The 20348-nt window shown below is 45.8% G+C and overlaps 1 protein-coding gene across 1 annotated transcript in view; it reads left to right on the top strand.

Annotated features, from left to right (window-relative positions):
- Positions 1-1721: 1721 nt before the first annotated feature.
- Positions 1722-20348, top strand: part of LOC139689273 (ras-GEF domain-containing family member 1B-like) — a 226777-nt gene continuing 208150 nt past the window's right edge. Inside the window, exon 1 of the mRNA XM_071586319.1 lies at positions 1722-4069. Coding sequence (XP_071442420.1) covers positions 3704-4069 — 366 coding nt within the window. The 5' untranslated portion in view covers positions 1722-3703. The remainder of the gene's footprint in view (positions 4070-20348) is intronic.

The following is a 20348-nucleotide window of genomic DNA, read 5'->3' as shown; positions in this document are numbered from 1 at the left end:
GGAACTATTGTCGTGGAGTAAGTGAGAATGACGGGGCGTGACTTCATTCTTTACGGAAATTGTGTGCGTAGCTGTCGGAGTCTCTTCTGGTTTCATTCATCGTTTTCCTTTGAAGTCATGGGAAAGAGCTTGGGACTATTGAAAGTATAAATACCGTTCCATCGCGAAAGTGACAGCATCCGGAAGGAGAGGCTTGTCAACATTCTTCGTGGAAGCGGAATTCTCTGAGACAGACACAACAGAAAGGAGACAAAGGCTCCCGTAATACTCTCCTTCGAATGAAACTGGTGGAACTTTTGAATTTAATTCGATTAGGTGAATTGCAGTTGTAATGATTTATACGAAGTTTTTCAGTTAATTATCCCCTCTCGAGCGAAAATGAAACGGAAAATCTGAAATATCCTCCAATAGCAAGAACATATTTCTGTAGAAATAATTGGTCAAACATTGAAATGCTGCTGTGCACACCAAAAGGAAACGCATGCTGCTTCTGAGTTAAGGAGGGGAAACTTGATATTGGTTGAAAATTAATGCATCGGCTCATAATATACAGACTCATAAAAACAATAGCACTATCCGCATTTTTATTCCATTGTTCATTTCCATGTCCGTTGGTAGGAATAATCGCCGAATCAATCTAAACGAATGTTTATTGTGGACACTTACTTGAAAAACCAATAATAGAAGAAAGAAGCCAATGGTGCATAATAATGCCTTCGCACTGGAGTGCAATCCTTTGGCTCAGAGAAGGCCTTTGACCCGATCAAGTGGAAAGACGTAATCGGATTTGTGGAAAGGCTTGGGTCGTGAATAGAGGACAGAGGAGCTCTTGGCTGAGCTGCTGAGCGGATTGGACCGAGTCTGTCCGGGGAAACCCAATGAAGGAAGCATTTGATGCAGGGGAAGGTGTTATTATGTGTGCGACGGCGGAGGAACGAATGCCTCGGAAGCAAGAGAGCAATTCGTGCCGGCTGGAGGGTCCGACTATCCCCGGAGACATACTCCGCGACCAAGTGTCACACTGCCGTAGTGAACGCTTCGGATTGAAACACTAACGAGAGAAGGAAAACAGCAAATGTAACGTTCTACCGGCATCATTTATGCAATATCATATGCGATTATATAATTACTGCTGATATTGCGTCCATATAGCAACCGTAGGGGCAGGACTAAATGCTTTCCGTTGGCACAGTCGTACACTTGTCCGAGGGCGCGATTAAATGCACTTGGCGGCTGGGGATGGGAGACGTGCTTTGGATGTCCGTCGGAGGGAAGTTTTCTTGAAGAGGGGAAGATGACCACACCACTACGCTACCCCGCCGGGGCAGCTCCGCTTCCCCTCCCGCTCGAGGGAACCCCCCCTCCCCTCCCGGCCCAGAGCGACGACGGACGGATTCGTTTTGTTTCTGGGCGTGCGCGGTTCGATATGCAATTGTTCGGAGAGGGGTGCCCGACGCCTAGGTGCCAGTCAGTGGGCCAGCGAGGCGGTGGCGCGCGCGCATCGGTGCACGGCGTCCATCTCGGAGGGTCCATCCGGGTGTGTGTGTGTCTCTCGGGTGGAGCGCGGCTGCGAGGGGGCCCGGGGAGGCGCCGCTGCGGGGGGACGCTCATCGCCCGGGAGCGGAGGCCGAGCGCTCCCGCCGCCGGCAGCATGGCTCGCCTGGGGCCGGGAACGCCGCCCGCCGGCGCGGGGGCGAGACCGACGACGGGGTCGCGGGCTTCCCTCCCGGGCCCACGGGGGACTCCCGCCGAGGCCCCCCGCGGCCGGGGGGGTCGCCCCGGGGCCCTGAGACCAAGGAGGCGCAGGAAGGCCCCCGAGGTGGAGTCCCCGACGACGACCGCGGCCGGGGAGGCCTCGGCGTAGGCCCCACCGGCCATCTCCGGCCCCGGGGGGCGCTCCTTGTCCCGATCCGCGTGATGCCGTCAAGAGCCCGGCCCTCCCCGTGCCGTCGCCCCCGCCGACATCCCTTCCGCGGGCTGCCGCGCGGCGGGGCTGAGCGCCGTACGAAGACGACTGGTGCACATACGGAAAATTCTCTAGCTTTAGAGGGATAGTCGTTTAGATTCTCCACTCTTTATCCTTGAAGCAAGTTGTAGGAGAACGTTATTACGGCAGAGAATTCACACTAGCCCACCTGGAATACGTTAATTCACAAAGAACTCAACGTTTGGAATAACCAGAAATGTAATTAGAGCATCAGACCTTCGTGCTTGAGTTCCCAGGTTCCCAGCTCGAATGCTAAATGCTGGCAGATTGGCGGTTCGCCTCTCGTGGTCTCAGCTGATGATTGTGATCACTCGGAAGGCCACGAAATGTCCCTAGCTGAGAGCGCCCGCCTGTATTGTATTTAGATGTGAGCGCCGCGGGTACTTTCGCGAGGGGATTTCGAAAGGGGTGTACCACCGGCCAGGGTTCCAACGGACTTAGAAGGTGTCTACGTTGTAATTCAGTTTCTGTGTGTATGTGAGAGCACTCCGGAATTGTTGATATTCTTTCTGTGTGTCCATGAGATACCGATTTAGCTCATTTTTCAAATGATAACGTGATATAATTCGGATAATTCGGGTTTCATCGTGATTGTGATTTATTTGTTCGAACAATTGTTCGTTTCTTATGGGAGTTAAATTTCATTGTTATATAAACCTGAGGTAAGTAGTGACCAAAATTATAATGCTCAGTTGAAATGAGTATCCAACAGTCGCTTTAATACATAAAAAGAAATTGTGATACGCGATATATTTTTACACTTTCTAATTGCCCTATGCATTAAATTTGCGTAAATTGACAGATGGGTCGGATAATGATTAAGAAGTAATATTTCGTGAAAATTCAAAATCGGGGATTGAATAAATTTTTCATGCATTCACAAATCCTGGATGGAAATTAATTATTCAATAAAACTTGATTTGATGGCCATAAGCGCGTCACTCGAATAATAAATTGGATCATTGGACTTTATATATGTAGTGTTCGTTAGATCCACGATCGTTATGTATGTGATCAACTCTACTGGAAGTGCATTGATTTTTTTCCAGAATTGGTTGCACATTCGTATTCTACGTGAAGTTCAATGAGGGTCTCGATACCATGGCCATTTAGGAGACGCAGCATTCGGGTGGACTGTTTCTTATTTTCGGTAATATTAATGTCAAATCTCCACAAGAGACATGCTCTTCAACGTTTACGTCATGTTTACATATGCCAAGTGCTCGGGGAAACGACTCATTGAAACAGGACATCGCTGGTTGGAGATTAGCAAATGCCAAGAGTCGCGTCCCTCGCCGAGTGTCGTGAACACCGTGTTGCCCCGTCGAACGGGAGAAGAATCGAAAGTGCGCCCCCGGTGTTTTCACGCACCACCACCGCCCCGCGCCCCATCCAGTGCTGACCGCTTTGTATGTGTATGTGTGTGCGTGTTCATGCGTGCGATTGGCCGCCACAGTGCGTGGGTGGACTCCACTGCGCGTGTGTTTGTGAGTGGTGTGTTTGTGCGTGCTATGCTGTGATTCCGCACGCGTTCTCTCCGCGGCGGCACACCCGACGCCTCTCCGGTGCGCGCTGCGAGAGCGTTCCCGGCGGGAGAACGGCGGCGTACCGACGCCCTCTTCCTCCCCCGAGTGACCCCATTCTTCGGACGACGAGGGCACATTCGCGCCAAGGAGAGCGCGAATCTCCTGGTGACCCCCCACCCCCCTCCCCGCCATGGCGATGTACTACTACGCGAGCAAGCTGTCCTCGCCGCGGACGTCTCCGTCGGGCCGGGCCCCCGGCCGACCCCCGGCCGCCCAACCCCCCTGCTCGCACTGCTCTGCGGCCGCCAACCTGCCGCGCCGGGCGCCGCCCTACGATATCCACTCCGCGGCCGCCGCATCCTCGGCGCCCCCTACGCCACCGCTCGCGACCCCCCCCGTACCTCTGGGCCCTCCGCACCACACCGACGACGTCCCCCCGCACCACAGGAGGCCTCCCGGGGAGGGATCGGCCGCGTCGCCCACGCCGCCGGCCCCCACGGCCAAGGGCCCCGTGGCAGCCCGTGGAGGGCACAGGGTCCACGCCGGGAACAAGCAAGTAAGGCCGAGTGCTCACCCCCTCTCGTCCTCCGCCGACGCGGGCGGCGACGATCCGTCGTGCATGCCCCGCCACACACCCTTGCGGCGGCTTGCGGGGTATTATGTAGATGTAGATGTAGAAGTGTCTCGGTTTACTGAATCCGAATGAAGTCGCCGTTTGAAGCGAGGCGCACTGGCGATGAATGGCGCCGGGTGGATTCAAAACGTGACGGCGGGGGCATTTGCAAGCACCCATGTCCAAGGTGATGGGAGCGCACAATCACAAATGCCAGTGGGCGGAATCCAGCCAGGCGGGAGTCGAACCCGCGACTTCAGGATTGGCTGATTGTGTTACCACGCCACCGCCTTCTGAGTTGAAACTATGGCTCTCTATAAATATGAAAGTGGTATGAATTAGTGTGGTAGTGTTCCAAGTTTGAACAACCGCGTATGGCACCTAGGAAACTTCTAGGAGAGTTCTACGGCCTCGTAAAATAAAAAATCAAAGGAAAACTCCCATAGCCGTAATAGGTTAGCACCACTCCTCCCGCAATGAAAACAAAATTTGTTCCGAAGGTTTGTGGGAAAAGAAATTCCACGATAGTGGCTGACCACAACTTCTCAACCAGAATAACATTCTGTAGTAGTTTGCGGGAATGTTACCTCCTCGCCAGTGACCAACTACAGACATAAACACCCAAAAAGGGATCCTTCAGAAGTTTAGAGGGACTCCGTTAAGGATACCTGGGTAAAAGAACACTTACACACTATTCGTGACTGCTTATAGGCTTAAATTCCGCAGGCAGGACAACCACAGAGCTGACGCGCTCGCAAGTGTATGGGCCACATATAGATCCTCTAAAATTGAAACCAAAACACAATTACGTAGCGCTTTACTGGACTTTAAACGCAAAGTACTTTGCGAGCACTTGGACACTGACCCCAAAGCTTTCTGGTCATATGTTAGGGAAGTAAATGGGAGTAAACAAACCGTGGCTTGCTTAAGGGATTGTAGCAATATAATTCATACAGACAGTGAGGGTAAAGCTAACATCCTAAATTCATTCTTCCAAAGCGTTTTCTCGAATGATGTTGCCACCGCATATCTCCAAGAAACAATGCATACTCCACCCATTGAAAAAATAACAGTGGACCAACAAGGAATTCTAAAATTGCTTAACGAGATTAAACCCAACAAATCCCCGGGTCCCGAAAATATACCAGCTAGGGTGATAAAACATTTAGCTCCAAACATTGCCCCGTACCTTGAATTAATATTTAACAAATCCCTCACAGAGTGCAAAGTACCCAAGATTTGGAAAACCGCGCAAATAACGCCTATTTTTAAAGGTGGTGACAGGGAGGATCCCAGTAATTACAGACCTATATCTCTCACTTCTATCTGTTGCAAAATCTTAGAGCACATAATTGTCAGTTCAATAATGAGACACCTTGACAATATTAACTTTTTAAGTGACAATCAACACGGATTCAGGAAAACTCGCTCCTGCGAAACCCAATTAGGATTATTTACACATGATTTACTTTTATCGGGCGAGAGAGGTAGGCAAGTGGATGCCATCTTCTTAGATTTTCAAAAGGCATTTGATAAGGTCCCACATGGTAAACTCATTCATAAATTAAAGGTCGCGGGTATAAATAAGGGTGCCATAAGTTGGGTTAAAGATTTTCTTTCGGAGCGGGAACAGAGGGTAGTCCTTGATGGCGGTAGTTCCGACAGCGTTCGAGTCACGTCGGGGGTACCTCAGGGAAGTGTGATCGGGCCGTTGCTTTTCTTGATTTTTGTTAACGATTTGAACCGCGAAGTGAAAAGTAAAATTAGGATGTTCGCGGATGACACGGTGATCTATCGGGAGATATCTGGGGATGAGGATCGTTTTATTCTAGAGCAGGATTTAGATTGCATTACTAAATGGTGTTCTAACTGGGGATTGACTCTAAATTATAATAAATGTGCAGTGGTAAATTTCTTTAAAAGATCAACGGGATTTGCTTACAAATTAGCTGGAGGTGACCTAGCAGTAGTTGATACGGTGAAATACCTAGGTGTCACATTCACAAAAGACTTAACTTGGGGGACTCACATACGTAAAGTCTGTGGTCAAGCATATAAAAAATTGGGATTCATTAGACGCATTGTCGGCAAAAGTGACTCGAAGGTCAAGGAACGTTGTTACCACGCTCTTGTAAGGCCTCATTTAGAATACGCATGCAGCGTGTGGGATCCGAGTGAAAAAGGTCTCATTCGGGAAATTGAGAAGGTTCAACGCCGGGCAGCCCGTTTTGTAAAAAAATTCCTACGATAAAACGCAAAGCGTCACCGAAATGCTCATGGATTTGGGGTGGGAATCATTGGCTGAGAGACGATTCAATGCAAGATTGAAATTATAAAATAAATTTAGATCCGCATGTTTCAGCACCGAGGTCTCGCAAATTATTCGTACTCCTACATACATTGGTCGCTTGGATCATGCATATAAAATTCGGGAAATAGATGCTAGAACTAGCCGACTCAAGGACTCCTTCTTCCCACGGACAATACGGGATAGCAACTGCAGGGTTATAGATAGCAAAAATTCCACTTGCCACCCTCAGCGTCTAAAAAATAATTAGTTGTATTTAAATGCATGCTCTTCCACTAACCTTATGTGTTTTGTTATAATAACCCATTCTTTCCGAATGACCTCATTCGTGTTCCGTTCATCTGTTTTTAAGTTTCCCTTTCAATCCCTCGTCCCTCTCCGCGGGGGCAAATTCCTGCTACCTGCAACGTTGGGTCGCATTCCCTGCCAATTAGAGACTCTTTGCGGGTAGAGTGTTTCGTGGTGAATTTTCATGTGGTAGTGATGTTTCAATTTCTTGCTTGTTGTGTCCTGGCTTCCGTGTTGTAGAATGTCTTTCGTGCTGCATCATGGGGTGCAGTTTTTTTAGTTGTTTTGTGGTATATGTGTTTGCATGAGTATTGGATGAAGGGATTTTTGCATGAGTGTGTGCGCTGCTGTGGGTGTAATTTTCCGTGTTGTTTATTTTTGCATGTGGTATTTTTCTTTTTTACGGTTGGTGACCTAACACCCCCCGCCACACGCCCTTGCGGCGGCTTGCGGGGTATTATGTAGATGTAGATGAAGTACTCACACATTCAGAGAGGGCTTCACCACTTGGAGAATATGACTCAAATAGAACAACGTCAAGAGGTAACAACTAACAGGGAAAGGCGAGGGTGAACATCGGATACAAGGGGTAATCAAAAAAGACAGGACTGATTTTATAACTCGTTTATTTCGACAGATACAGCTTAATTGAACTTGTCGCCCTCAAAGTACATGCCTTGGCTGACGACACACCTTTGTCAAAATTTCTTCCAGCTCTCGAACCCTGCCTGGTGAACCACCTTAGGGATCCTCTTCAGGTCCGCCGTATAATTAGTTTAAATGCCCGCAATAGAGCCGAATCGGCGCCCTTTCAACGTTAATTTCAACTTTTGAAACAAAAAGAAGCTTTTAACAAACTATGGGTCAGCATTTGCTCGATCCAGGCGTTCCTGACAAATGTCCACACGTTTTTGTCTCTGTTAATCAGTCAGCACCCGCGGGACAAATTTTGATGCGACGCGCGTCATGCCCACAATGTCGGTCAAAATTGTCTGACAGGATCCATAACTAATTCTCTCTTCCTAGGCTACCTCCCTAACATTTAAACGGCGATTTTCCCGCACCCAATCGTTCACCAATTTGGCATGGTTGGGGTCTGTCGAAGTGGAAGGCCGCGCCGTTCGCGAATCTTAATCTGTCGAGGTTCTGCCCGATTGCAAACGACTGTACCACTCAAAACACTGGCTTCGACTCATAGCTTCATTAACAAAGGCTTGCTTTATCATTCCAAATGTCTCAGTAGCACTTTTGCCAAGTTTGAAAAAAAATTTCACGCACACACGCTGTTCCTCTAGCTCCTTAATTGCTGGCCTCGCACGGGACGAAGAACATGTTAGGACACGTACCGCTGCTGCTGCGTAACGACTCGACGTAAACAAACGCAACACCTCTCTATTTAGTCGTCAAATGTGTCACTAGATGGCTCACTGTGTCTCGTTTCGATCCGTTGAACGGTTGAGCAGAATAAAATCACTTCGGTCTTTTTTTGATCACACCTTGTGTGTGAATTTCGGCAACAAGGCGGCCCTCCTCAGCGAACTGAAGGAAAATAGGCACTTACAACAGAAGGTTTTAAGTGCCTTACGCCTTCTGTTGCTGTTCACCGAAACGGCCGAACATCGAGGGATCCGGGTTCCAATCCCGGACAAGGCCGGATTTTACTGAGTTTCAATTGTTATATTGGGATGCGGATGACTCCGTTAAATGTTTCTGTTGAAACATCTCCGGCAGTTTCTTGGAATGGAGCACAATCTTGTTCTTGCCATCGTCTCCTTTGCCAATCGTAAAGACATGATCATCCAAAGTCGAGGAAAAAGTAAATCACATGAAAAATAACGGAGTTTTTATTGTACTTCTGGACTTGAGGATGCCTTTGGCCAGTTAATTTGCGGTAGTTAAAAAGGATATAAATGCTAAGTCACACCCCTGAAGTAATAAGAAAACAATAATTAAGAATTTCTCTCCACAACAATGGACTACGTCACCATAAAGAAATGGTTCTTCGTGGCTCTTTCTCACTTCAAATGTTTCGCAAGGACGTATTTCACCTGATGTACTTTATCGGTTATAATTCCCACCGAAGGAGCAAGAAAAGATTAGTCTCCTGCTGAAGAGCATTACTCAACAGGCACTACTTCCTTGACCTTCGAGTCACTTTTGTCGACAATGCGTCTAATAAATCCCAATTTTTTATATGCTTGACCGGAGACTTTACGTACAGGGTTCGTCCGGAAAATAAGTGTACTGAGCTCAGAAAAAAAATGTATTACACTTTTACATATCTTAAGCTAATATTCTTCAAAATAGGACCCTTGTGAGTCGATACACTTGTTCCAGCGGCGTTCCCATTCCTGGAACGCTCCCGCGAAGGCATCATCGGGAACTTCTCGAAGACTCGTCGTCGACCTCTTCTCTGCCCTCCACGAACATCTTGTGCCACCGAAAGATCATGTTTCTGGACATGGCTGACTCCCCGTAAGCCTGGTTAATCATACCGACAGTTTCGGTAGACGATTTCCCAAGCTTTACCGCAAATTTGATGGAATAACGCTGCTCCAAAAACTTCGGCATCGCGTTCCGTGACGTGGGTCGAAGCGTGGAGGTTCGCGTTAACAGAGCTCCTCACTACACCACAGCTCAGAGCCGACTGCCTTTTTCAGCGTCGCTGGCCAACATACCCCCTCCAATCGCAGCCCGTCAGAACGGTGCTGGGCGTGCCTGGAGCGGCGGGAAAAAATCAGTAGTCAGTACACTTATTTTCCGGACGAACCCTATGTGAGTGCCCCAAGTTAAGTATTTTGTGAATGTAACACCTAGGTATTTTACCGTATCAACTACTGCTAGGTCAACTCCAGCTAATTTGGAAGCAAATCCCGTTGATCTTTTAAATTAATTTACCACCGAACATTTATTATAATCTAGTGTCACTCCCCAGTTAGAACACCATTTAGTAAAGCAATCTAAATCCTGCCCTAGAATAAAACGATCGTCATCCCTAGATATCACCCGATTGATCACCGTGTCATCCGCGAACATCCTAATTTTACTTTTTACTTCGCGGTTGAAATCGTTAATTAAAATCAAGAAAAGCAACGGCCCGATTACACGTCCTTGAGGTACCCCCGACGTGACTCGAACGCTGTCGGAACTAGCGCCATCAAGGATTACTCTCTGTTCCCACTCTGAAAGAAAATCTTTAACCCAATTTATGGCGCCCTTGTTTATACCCGCGACCTTTAATTTATGAATGAGTTTACCATGGGGAACCTTATCAAATTCCTTTTGAAAATCTGAAAATATCACATCCACTTGCCTACATCTCTCACCCGATAAAATAAATCATGTGTAAATAATCGTAATTGGGTTTCGCAGGAGGGGGTTTTCCTGAATCCGTGTTGATTGTCATTTAAAAAGTTAATGTTATCAAGGTATCTCATTATTGAACTGACAATTATGTGCTCTAAGATTTTCCAACAAATAGAAGCGAGAGATATAGGTGTGTGATTTCTTGTGTCCTCCCTGTCACCAATTTTATAAATAGGCGTTATTTGCTCGGTTTTCCAAATCTTAGGTACTTTGCACTCTGAGAGAGGTTTGTAAAATATGAATTCAAGGTATTTTTTCTTTTTTTTCTAAATTACGGGTGGTGTCCTAACACCCCCCGCCACACACCCTTGCGGCGGCTTGCGGGGTATTAAGTAGATATAGATGTAGACGTAGAAGGTACGGGGCATATGTTCGGAGCTTAATGTTTTATCAACCTAGGTGGTGATAAAACATGTAGCTCCAAATGGTGTTCTAACTGGTGATTGACACTAAATTATAATAAATGTTTGGCGGTAAAATTCTTTAAAAGATCAACGGGATTTGTGTACAAATTATTTGCAGTTGACCAACCAGTAGTTGATACGGTAAAATACCTAGGTGTTACATTCTCAAAAGACTTAACTTGGGGCACTCACATACGTAAAGTCTCCGGTCAAGCATATAAAAAATTGGGATTTATTAGACGCATTGTCGGCAAAAGTGACTCGAAGGTCAAGGAACGTTGTTACCACGCTGTGACAAGGCCTCATTTAGAATACGCATGTAGCGTGTGGGATCCGAGTGAAAAAGGTCTCATTCGGGAAATTGAGAAGGTTCAACGCCGGGCAGCCCGTTTTGTAAAATATTCCTACGATAAAACGCAAAATGTCACCGAAATGTTCATGGATTTGGTGTGGGAATCATTGGCTGAGATACGATTCAATGCAAGATTGAAATTATTAAATAAATTCAGATCCGCATGTTTCAGCACCGAGGTCTCGCAAATTATTCTTACTCCTACATACATTGGCCGCTTTGATCATGCATATAAAATTCGGGATATTGATGCCCAGTACTAGCCGACTCAAGGACTCCTTCTTCCCACGGACAATACGGGATAGCAACTGTAGGGTTATAGATTGCAAAAATTCCACTTGCCACCCTCAGCGTCTAAAAAATAATTAGTAGTATTTAAATGAATGCTCTTCCAAGAACCTTATGTGGTTTATTATAATAACCCATTCTTTCCGAATCGTTCATCTGTTTTTAAGTCTCGCTTTCAATCCGTCGTCCCTCTCCAAGGGGGGAAATTCATTCTACCTGCAACTTTGGGTCGCATTCACTGCCTTTTACAGTCTCCTCGGAGGGTGGAGTGTTTTCTGGTGCATGTTCATGTGGTTTGGTGTTCCATATTCTTGTTTGTTGTGTCCCGGCGTGCGTGTTGTAGGATTGCTTTCGTGCTGCATCCTGGGTTGTGTTGTTTGTTGATTTATGGCATGTGTGTTTGCATGAGTGTTGGATGAAGGGATTTTTGTATGAGTGTGTGCGCTGCTGTGGGTGTAATTTTCCACGTAGTTGTTTTGCAAGTGGTATTCTTCCATTTAACGATTGGTGATCTAACACCCCCCGCCACACGCCATTGCGGCGGCTTGCGGGGTGTTATGTAGATGTAGATGTAACGACGCGATGATCTCGCCATCTCGACCTTTTTTCTCCCCCGCCATACCACAGTATTCTCCGGCATCCCTTTGCCCATCGCAATGTTTTCTTTTGCCTCGTTTGGATGTCTCCAAGCAACTTCCTCCTTCCTCACCAACCTCGGTACCATCCTTCTCCACACCCTTTCGCGAAAACCCTCCAATCCACGCCGGTCATCTTGCTTCATTCGTCAACTTTCTGTGGCGTACAAGACCACCCATCTTATCCATGTTTCCACTTTTTTTTAAACTCCATACTTAACGCCCCGTCTTCAACTCCCTCCTTGGGAATGACCATGCTCATTTTTCTTACGTCCCGATTACACTGATCATCTTGGTCCACAAAACGACCTAGACAGGTAATTTGTGTCACCTACCCTCCCCCTCTCCAAGTTTTTACCCTGCTATTTTAACCATAAACTTAACTGTAATCCTTCTTGAAAATCGCATAACATATATTTTGTGCAAATCATCGCACATATGGGCTTCATCACCCTGATTTTATGGTGCGCTTAGCGACGATAGTAATCCTTGGCCGACTATGCACTAAAATTTATCATCGTCGATTGTAAATTAATGTATGGATATTTATGTATCTTATTTTATTTCATGAATACTGGACATATTCTCTGCCGATTTCACTCCCCCCCCCACTCTACTCTTACCTCCGGATAAATAGATATTGATGGACTCGGTGCCGATTATGTGAAAATGGCCTTCCGCGTCAATCAAGAAAGCGTCATCCGTGTGTCCTTTTTCTGGTTCGCGTTAATTATTCTACCAAGAGATCGTTAATGTACTGTAATTCACCGACAGGGCGATCATCCACCGAGACGAAATTATTGAAAAAGACTCTGGGGCTGTTTCTAGAAATCCCCACTATCAACTAATTGATTTGAGGATTGGTGTGTCCAATGAATTCGGAATAAATTGCACAGTAAATTATTTTGGGAAAATATCAATTACTCGTCCATCTACAGGGCCCGGTCAATGTAGGAAAGCATATCGGGCCAGGCAGAGTATTTGGGAGTCAAACAGACCATGAGAGACAACGTTATAATTATCAGTGGTACTGCTGCGAAGAAACTTGGACTAATTCAACGACTACAGGGTAAATGGTCGCATGGCAAATAGAAGAGTTAGTGCTTTTTGCCTTGGTCAGACTACGTCCTATTATCCATTTGGGGAATTCCGTCGGAGGATCTTGCTTCAGAATACATGTAGAACGCACAGAAATGCTTCCCGTGTCGTGAGGAATCGTCATGAAAGAACAGAGAGCGTTGTATAGCAATCCGAATGTTTTCAGTTAGGAGACATTGTCGCCAAGAATGATACATGCAAAAGTGAAACTTCTAGGAAAACAGAAATCGTACAATTTTGGAAATTTTGTAGAAATGACTCCTCGCCTTAAATCACGTCGGTGTTGTACGTAGATCGACCAGTCAAGCGATTGAGTTTACCTGATTTCCGTGCTGCCAGAGTATATATTACACATACAAGTATATGTTATGAATGCATATATGTACAGCCATGTTTACAAAGATGAATATGCATATTTTATAAATATGAGCTATGTATGTTTTAATGTCATATATATATATATATCCCTCCCCGGACTACAACCTTGACGTGGTGGAAGGGCTTGTGCGTTCCGATGACCCCTAGAGCTGTGCTGGCGGGAGTAATAAAAATTGCTCCTGGTAGGGTCACCCATGCCAGATAGGTCGAAGGTTAGGAGCCAGACGAAAGGTAGTCCACGCAGCGTCTGTTCCTCAGTGAGGCGGCTGCAATGGCGTCTGACCCCAGTGGGGCGGCCAGTAAGTGATGGTGTCACGTTAAAAACACTATTGAGGAAGGCAACGGGAAACCACCTCAATTATCATTCCCAAGAACAATGTGATGGACAGTAGAGATATTTTGAGTCCTGGCAACCACGGGGCTCGGCCAAATCGGCCGTGTGTCGTGCCCGGCAGCGGGGGAGGCAAGGCTTCCGCGGTCGTAATCCCACGAAACCCTTGTAAGGGAAAACCAACAGCAGCAGGACAGAAGGCGCAGGAGAAAAAGACCACATTAGTTAGAATAGGAACGTGCAATGTTAGGGCGATGACGAGGACAGGGAAATTGGAGAATGTTAAGCGAGAGATGGAAAGGGGAAAGATAGATATTTTAGGTCTATGCGAGGTGAGATGGAAAGATAGCGGGGATTACTGGAGTGATAAGTATAGAATAATATACAGCGGTGGGGACGAGAGCCAACGAGGGGTTGCCATAGTATTAAATGAAGAGGTAGGAAGAAGCGTAGTCAACATAGAGCAGGTAACGGATAGAATACTACTAGTGGAGATAAAAGCAGAGCCGACGAACTTAGTTATTATTCAGGTATACATGCCACCGAGCAACCATAAGGAAGAAGAGGTCGATAGGATATACGATCAGTTAGAGGACATGATCGCGTTTGTTCCTGCAGGGAAACATTTGATAGTGATGGGGGATTGGAATGCGACGGTAGGCGAAGGAAGAGATGGTGATGAGGTGGGGGACTACGGTTTAGGCACGAGGAATGACCGCGGTGAGAAAGCAGTTGAGCTCTGCAGGAGACAGGGGTTAGTCATCACCAACACTTGGTTTAGACACCACAAAAGACGCAGGTATACATGGAAAATGCCTGGTGACTCAGGAAGATATAAGCTAGATTATATCCTGGTTAGACACAGGTTTATAAACAGTGTGATAAACTCCCACAGCTTCCCGGGAGCGGATGCGGACTCAGACCACAATTTACTTGTTATGAAATGCAGCGTACGTTTCAAAAAGATAAGGCAGGGGCGGCGAGTTGGAAAATGGAATGTATAAGCATTAAATGGGCTGAAAAGGAAGGAATACAAACAGGCGGTAGAGAAAATCATGCAGGATGGTAAAGGGCTTAGTACTATCGAAGAAAAATGGGAAATGATCAAGAAAGGGTTGTCTAAAGCCGCAAAAGACACTATTGGAACCGTTAACGCTAAAAGGACTAGGAAACCATGGATCACGGATGAGATGATTACAAAGATGGATGAGCGGCGAAAATGGAAGAATATAAATACAGAATTAGGCAAAATGAAGTACAAAGAATTGAACAATAAATGGAGGCGGGCTACAAATAAAGCAAAAGAAGCATGGTGGAAGACGCAGTGCGAGGATATGGAAAGTCTGCAGAGGAAGGGTGAAATCGGTGCGCTGTACAGCAAAGTTAAATCGTTATCGGGAAGTAAGAAAGGAAGAGCTATACTAACAGTTAGAGATAAGGCGGGTAAGGTAATAGTTGACGCAGGAAAGATCCAAGAGAGATGGAAGGAGTATATAGAAGAACTGTATAGTAAAGAACTCAGACCAACAAAGTTAGACAATGAAAAAGAAAATGACGTAGAGGAAGACAGCTTAAGTCCAGGCATACTAGACAATGAGATAGAAAGGGCATTAAGGGAGATGAAACTAAATAAGGCCGTGGGGGTAGATAACATTCCCGTGGAACTTTTAAAATGCTTAGGAAAAGGTGGGAGGAAGAGGCTATATGGGCTGATCCGTAGTATTTATGAGGAGGGAACCTGGCCGGGAGACTTTGTGAGATCAGTTCTAGTTCCTATTCCGAAAAATGTAAATGCCACGTCATGTGAAGACTATAGGACAATTAGTTTGATATCCCACGCAGCTAAGATTGTTCTCAGGATCATAAACAAAAGGATAGAGAGTAGGGCAAATGATTACTTATGGGATGATCAGTTTGGGTTTAGGAAGGGGAGAGGTACTCGTGATGCCATTGCAGTAATGAGATTATTAATCGAGAGGAATATAGAACACAACCAGGAGGTATTTGCCTGTTTCGTAGATTTCGAAAAAGCGTTTGATAGGGTGAATATGGAAAAACTAATGAGTATATTGCAGAAAATAGGAATAGATTGGAGGGAAAGGAGGCTAATCCGCAACCTGTACATGTCTCAGACTGCTCAGGTGCGGATGGGAAACGGGGAGTCAGGATGGGCAGTGTTAGGAAGGGGTGTAAGGCAGGGTTGCCCATTATCACCGTTGCTGTTCAACCTGTATGCAGAGGAAATGATCAAAGAGGCATGGGAAGAACTGGAGGTAGGAATGAAAGTGGGCGGGGAATTCGTAAAATCAGTTAGGTTTGCTGATGACCAAGCTTTAGTTTGTCAGTTTGCCAAGGGGCTGCAAGCATTGCTGAGTGAATTGGAAATTCAGTGCAACAGGTATGGGATGAGAATCAATATTAATTAAACAAAGGTAATGCGATTTTCTAGAAAGAAAAAGGCCAAGCTTGACATTAAAATAGGAGGGCAAAAACTAGAGCAGGTAGAACAGTTTACGTATCTCGGTAGTGTTATGGACCAACACGGTCAAGGTAGTAAGGACGTCAGGAGAAGAATTGCGCTAGGCGAAGAGGCTGTCACAAGGAGGAGGGAGTTGATGACAGGGACGTAGAGTAAGGATATTAAGAAAAGACTCGTAAAAACTTTAATATGGAGTGTAGCTGTGTACAGCGCGGAAACGTGGTCTTTGAAGCAGGAAGATAGATGCATCTGGTGGCTTTTGAAATGTGGGTGTGGAGAAGAATGGAGAAGGTGAAATGGACAGAGAAGAAAACAAATGAGGAAGTACTTGGTATGGTGGTCGAGGACAGGGGTTTGTTGGTAGAAATCCTATGGAGGCAAGAAAAGTGGATGAAGGGGGTATTGACCAGCAGTGTGTAATTGAAGACGATAATAGTGGTAGAATGTGGGCAAACGAGGAAAGGGAAGGAACAGGATAGGGATGTTATACGGGATGAAAGGAGGAAGAAGGTACTCAGAGATGAAGAGGGACCTGAAATAGAGTAGGATATTGTGTTTTTCTAGGAGTCACAAAATACTACCTTGATCAAAAATTTCCCGGAATTTATTCAGAAAATTAAAAATACAAGTTTATTCATCTAAATCTATATTGTCCCCTTCAAAGTAATCCCCATCGACTGCAACACACTTATGCCAGCGCTTGATCCAATCCTCGAAACATTTTTTATATTCGGTTTTCGGTATGTCCATCAGTGCTTCCTGCGATTTTTCCATTACTTCCTCTCGGCTGCTAAAACGCGTTCCCCGTAATGGTTTTTTAACTCGATGGAACAGGAAGAAGTCACAGGGAGCCAAATCAGGTGAATTCGGTGGCTGTTGGATGGTATTTGTTGCATTTTTCGTCAAAAAATTACGAATAATGATAGCACTGTGCGACGGTGCGTTATCATGGTGCAAAATCCACGAGTTTTCTGCCCACATTTCTGGTCTCTTTCGGCGAATTGCTTCACGCAAACGTCTCATAACGCCCAAATAATACTCTTTGTTTACTGTCTGGCCTTCTGGCAAAAATTCATGATGCACTACACCGTTGTAATCCATGAAAACCGTCAGCATTGCCTTCTTTTTTGACTGAAAACGACGTGGTTTTTTTGGTCTCGGCTCATTTGGTGAACGCCATTCACTTGCCTGATGTCTGGATTGCGTGTCGTACTCATAAACCCACGTCTCGTCTCCAGTAATGATCCTTTTGATGAATGTGGGATCGGATTCAGCCTCGCAAATCATGTCTTTTGCGACGTCAACACGGTCTCTTTTTTGCATGAAATCGAGGTCTTTTGGCACCAACTTTGCTGCTACACGACGGAAACCCAAATCATTAACCACAATGTCTTGGGCGGATCCATAGGCAATGTTCAGGTCCTCCGCTATTTCTCTGATGGTTAATTTGCGGTTATTGACCAACATTTCTTTTACTTTATCAATTTTTTCACCGACTTTCGATGTCGATGGTCTGCCACTGCGTTCATCATCTTCGATTGACTCACGACCACTTCTGAACCGCTCGTGCCACTGGTAAACGACCGTTTTTTTAGAGAATCGTTGCCGAAACACTTTTCCAACATTTCCAACGTCCGTGCGCCACTAAATCCGTTTTTTACGCAAAATTTAATACAAGTTCGTTGTTGCAAATTTAAATCCATTTCTGCAATTGTAAAAAATCGCCAACACACACAGAGATAGATGTACTCTTGGCTACGTAACTTTTGCAAATGTCAAGTTATGACACTAAGATTTAAAGGGAATATCAACAACAGATGTACCAATTTAACAAAAAAAAACAGAACTCAAATCGGAACGATGGGAGCGCCACACGGTGGTTATTCCGGGAACGTTTTGATCAAGGTAGTATTTATTTAGGAAATGTCCATCCAAAAATCTACCTTAACCGGTAGATTACCTGATAATAATAATCATACTAATAGTAATAGTAATAATCATAATAATAATATGTAATATATATAATAATAGTTATAAATATAATATATATATATATATATAAATTTTTTATTGGTTCATTTATTTTTTTACTTTTTTATATAAATGGAATGCACGTCTTTATCAATTTTATCGGGATCGTAAATTGTTGTTATTCTGAAGTTGTAACAATATTCTCAACTTGTCTTAGATATTTACTTATAAATCGTCCTAAAATTGTTTTTTAGTAAAAAAGGTGTTATTTCGTTGCAAACCTCTGTAAATATTGATAACAGCTAGAATATTAATGTGGTGTGAAAGTGTTCTTCTGCAAGTTGGCATACTTACTTAATATTATATCAAAAATACTCTCCAGCGGCATAATAAATAAGTACGTTAAACTGTTCCATGGTGACTCGTGTTATCCTTACTTAGGGAACAAAGTAATATAATGCGTTGAACATGTTTCTCCAATTATTTTCTGAATTCTTTTCGTTGTGTGTTTAATGTCACGCACTTGCTCTTTGTCACCCTTCAACTCCCCTGACTTAGGGCGGCAGTTGAGCTATTTTCTATTTTATATGACATATAGACATCATTAAGTGTGGTGCAGTATCTTAACGTTTTCCGGTTTCATAGCAAACATGTGGTGCACCGTCGGTTTCTGATTCATGCTGAGAAGACAATGGCATTCGAGGTTTTTTAAGACTGGTCCGTTAGGCTATTAAAAGCATATAGTCGTTAGACAAAGTTTCATCGACGGTTTCAGAAAAATACAAAATCACATACTTCTACGGACATGATTTTATTTTCTGCATATTCGTCGTTCACATCTTAGTGCTTTTCGTCATGCCATACCAGCTTCTTCAACCCCTCAGCATATATAAAGTTGCCACTTGGGAATTGATCCATTTGGCAATTGTGGTCTTTGTCTTCATCGAACCGCTGCCCATCAAGCCATTCCGTTTCAAGTGCAAGAAGAGGAAATAGGCGTCAGGTGCAAGGTCGGAGCTGAAGGGGGGGGGGGTGTAAATGTTTTCAACCAAATTCTGGAATCCTCTCCTTAGTAAGCTTTTCCGGTTCCCACCCTGCCCAAAATGAGGAGAGGGTCATCGAGGCATGAAATGTGTGCAGGAAACTATGATGTACCTCCCAAAGCCCAGTCCCCGGAGGGAAAGGCGGAGAAGCCGGCGGGATTTCTCGAAAGCAGGGAACGGCCACTCATCGGCAACGGAGGCGGAAATCAGCGAATAGGGAGACACCGATGACGAGACACCTGCGCCTGTCATCCGTTGTGGCGGGAATACGTCGCCTCCACCTGAGGAAAGCGCCCGCAATCGACGGCATATCCAATGCTGTCATCCGTCAGCTTCCAAAAGCGGCGGCGATGCATGCACCTGACAATCATCTACAACGGCTGCGTCAGGATCTCCGTTTTCACGTCCACCTGGAAGAGAGGGAGAACCGTTTGTCTTCCGAAGAAGCAGAGGACGGAGGCGGATCCCGGAGATTTCTGACCCATCTCTCTCCTCGACGGCTACCGAAAGATATTCGAGAGGATTTTGCACGGATCGATCTGTGATTTCATACGGGAGGGACAATTCTTCCCGAAGAGCAGTTCCGCGAACGGCACTTTGGTTCATTAGCTAGCGAGGCCAACGGACTTCATCACGGACGCCTTCGACAAGAAGATAGCTGTGGCCGGTGTCTTCTTTGATATAAAGAAGGCATTCGACCGCGTCTGGCACTATGCCCTCTTATTGAACATGCAGCGACTCCACTTCCCGGCATGGATCATTCCTCTGATCAGAACCCATCTTGGAGACAGGACATTCACCGTGAACTGGCACGGCAGTGACTCTGGGTTCGTCGGATTCAAGCCGGCGTTCCTCAAGGAACTGTGCTCGGGCCAGTCCTCTTTAACATTTTCATCCATGACAACCCCAGAAGTCATGGGTGACGCGGAATCCTGTCCCCCTATGCAGACGATTCGGCGCTTCTCTTCGGCTCGAGGAATAAGAACCTTGCCATCGAGCGACTGACTGCAGGCCCCCGCCGTCGGCGATATCGCCATCTGGCATCGTCGATGGCGGATTGCAGTCAACATCGGGAAGATAAAAGTAATTGGCTTCCTTCCCGGCGGAGGAGTACCGCGTAAGCGCAATCTGTCGGTGAATGGAGTTGTCCTTCCGTGGGAGTCTGAAGTCCTTTACCTTGGTGTGCTAATACACCGAGGGCTCCAGTGTAAATCTCAGAGCGAGCGTGTCCGTGCAAAAGGACTCGCGGCGTTGAAACGGCTTCTTCCTCCGTCGGTCCTC

This window comes from Hetaerina americana, unplaced genomic scaffold (genome assembly GCF_022747635.1).
Source record: "Hetaerina americana unplaced genomic scaffold, ioHetAmer1.1.p SCAF_22, whole genome shotgun sequence".
NCBI classification, from domain to species: domain Eukaryota; kingdom Metazoa; phylum Arthropoda; class Insecta; order Odonata; family Calopterygidae; genus Hetaerina; species Hetaerina americana.
The sequence above is the reverse complement of the archived record's forward strand: the minus strand, read 5'-3'. Positions and strand labels throughout refer to the sequence as shown.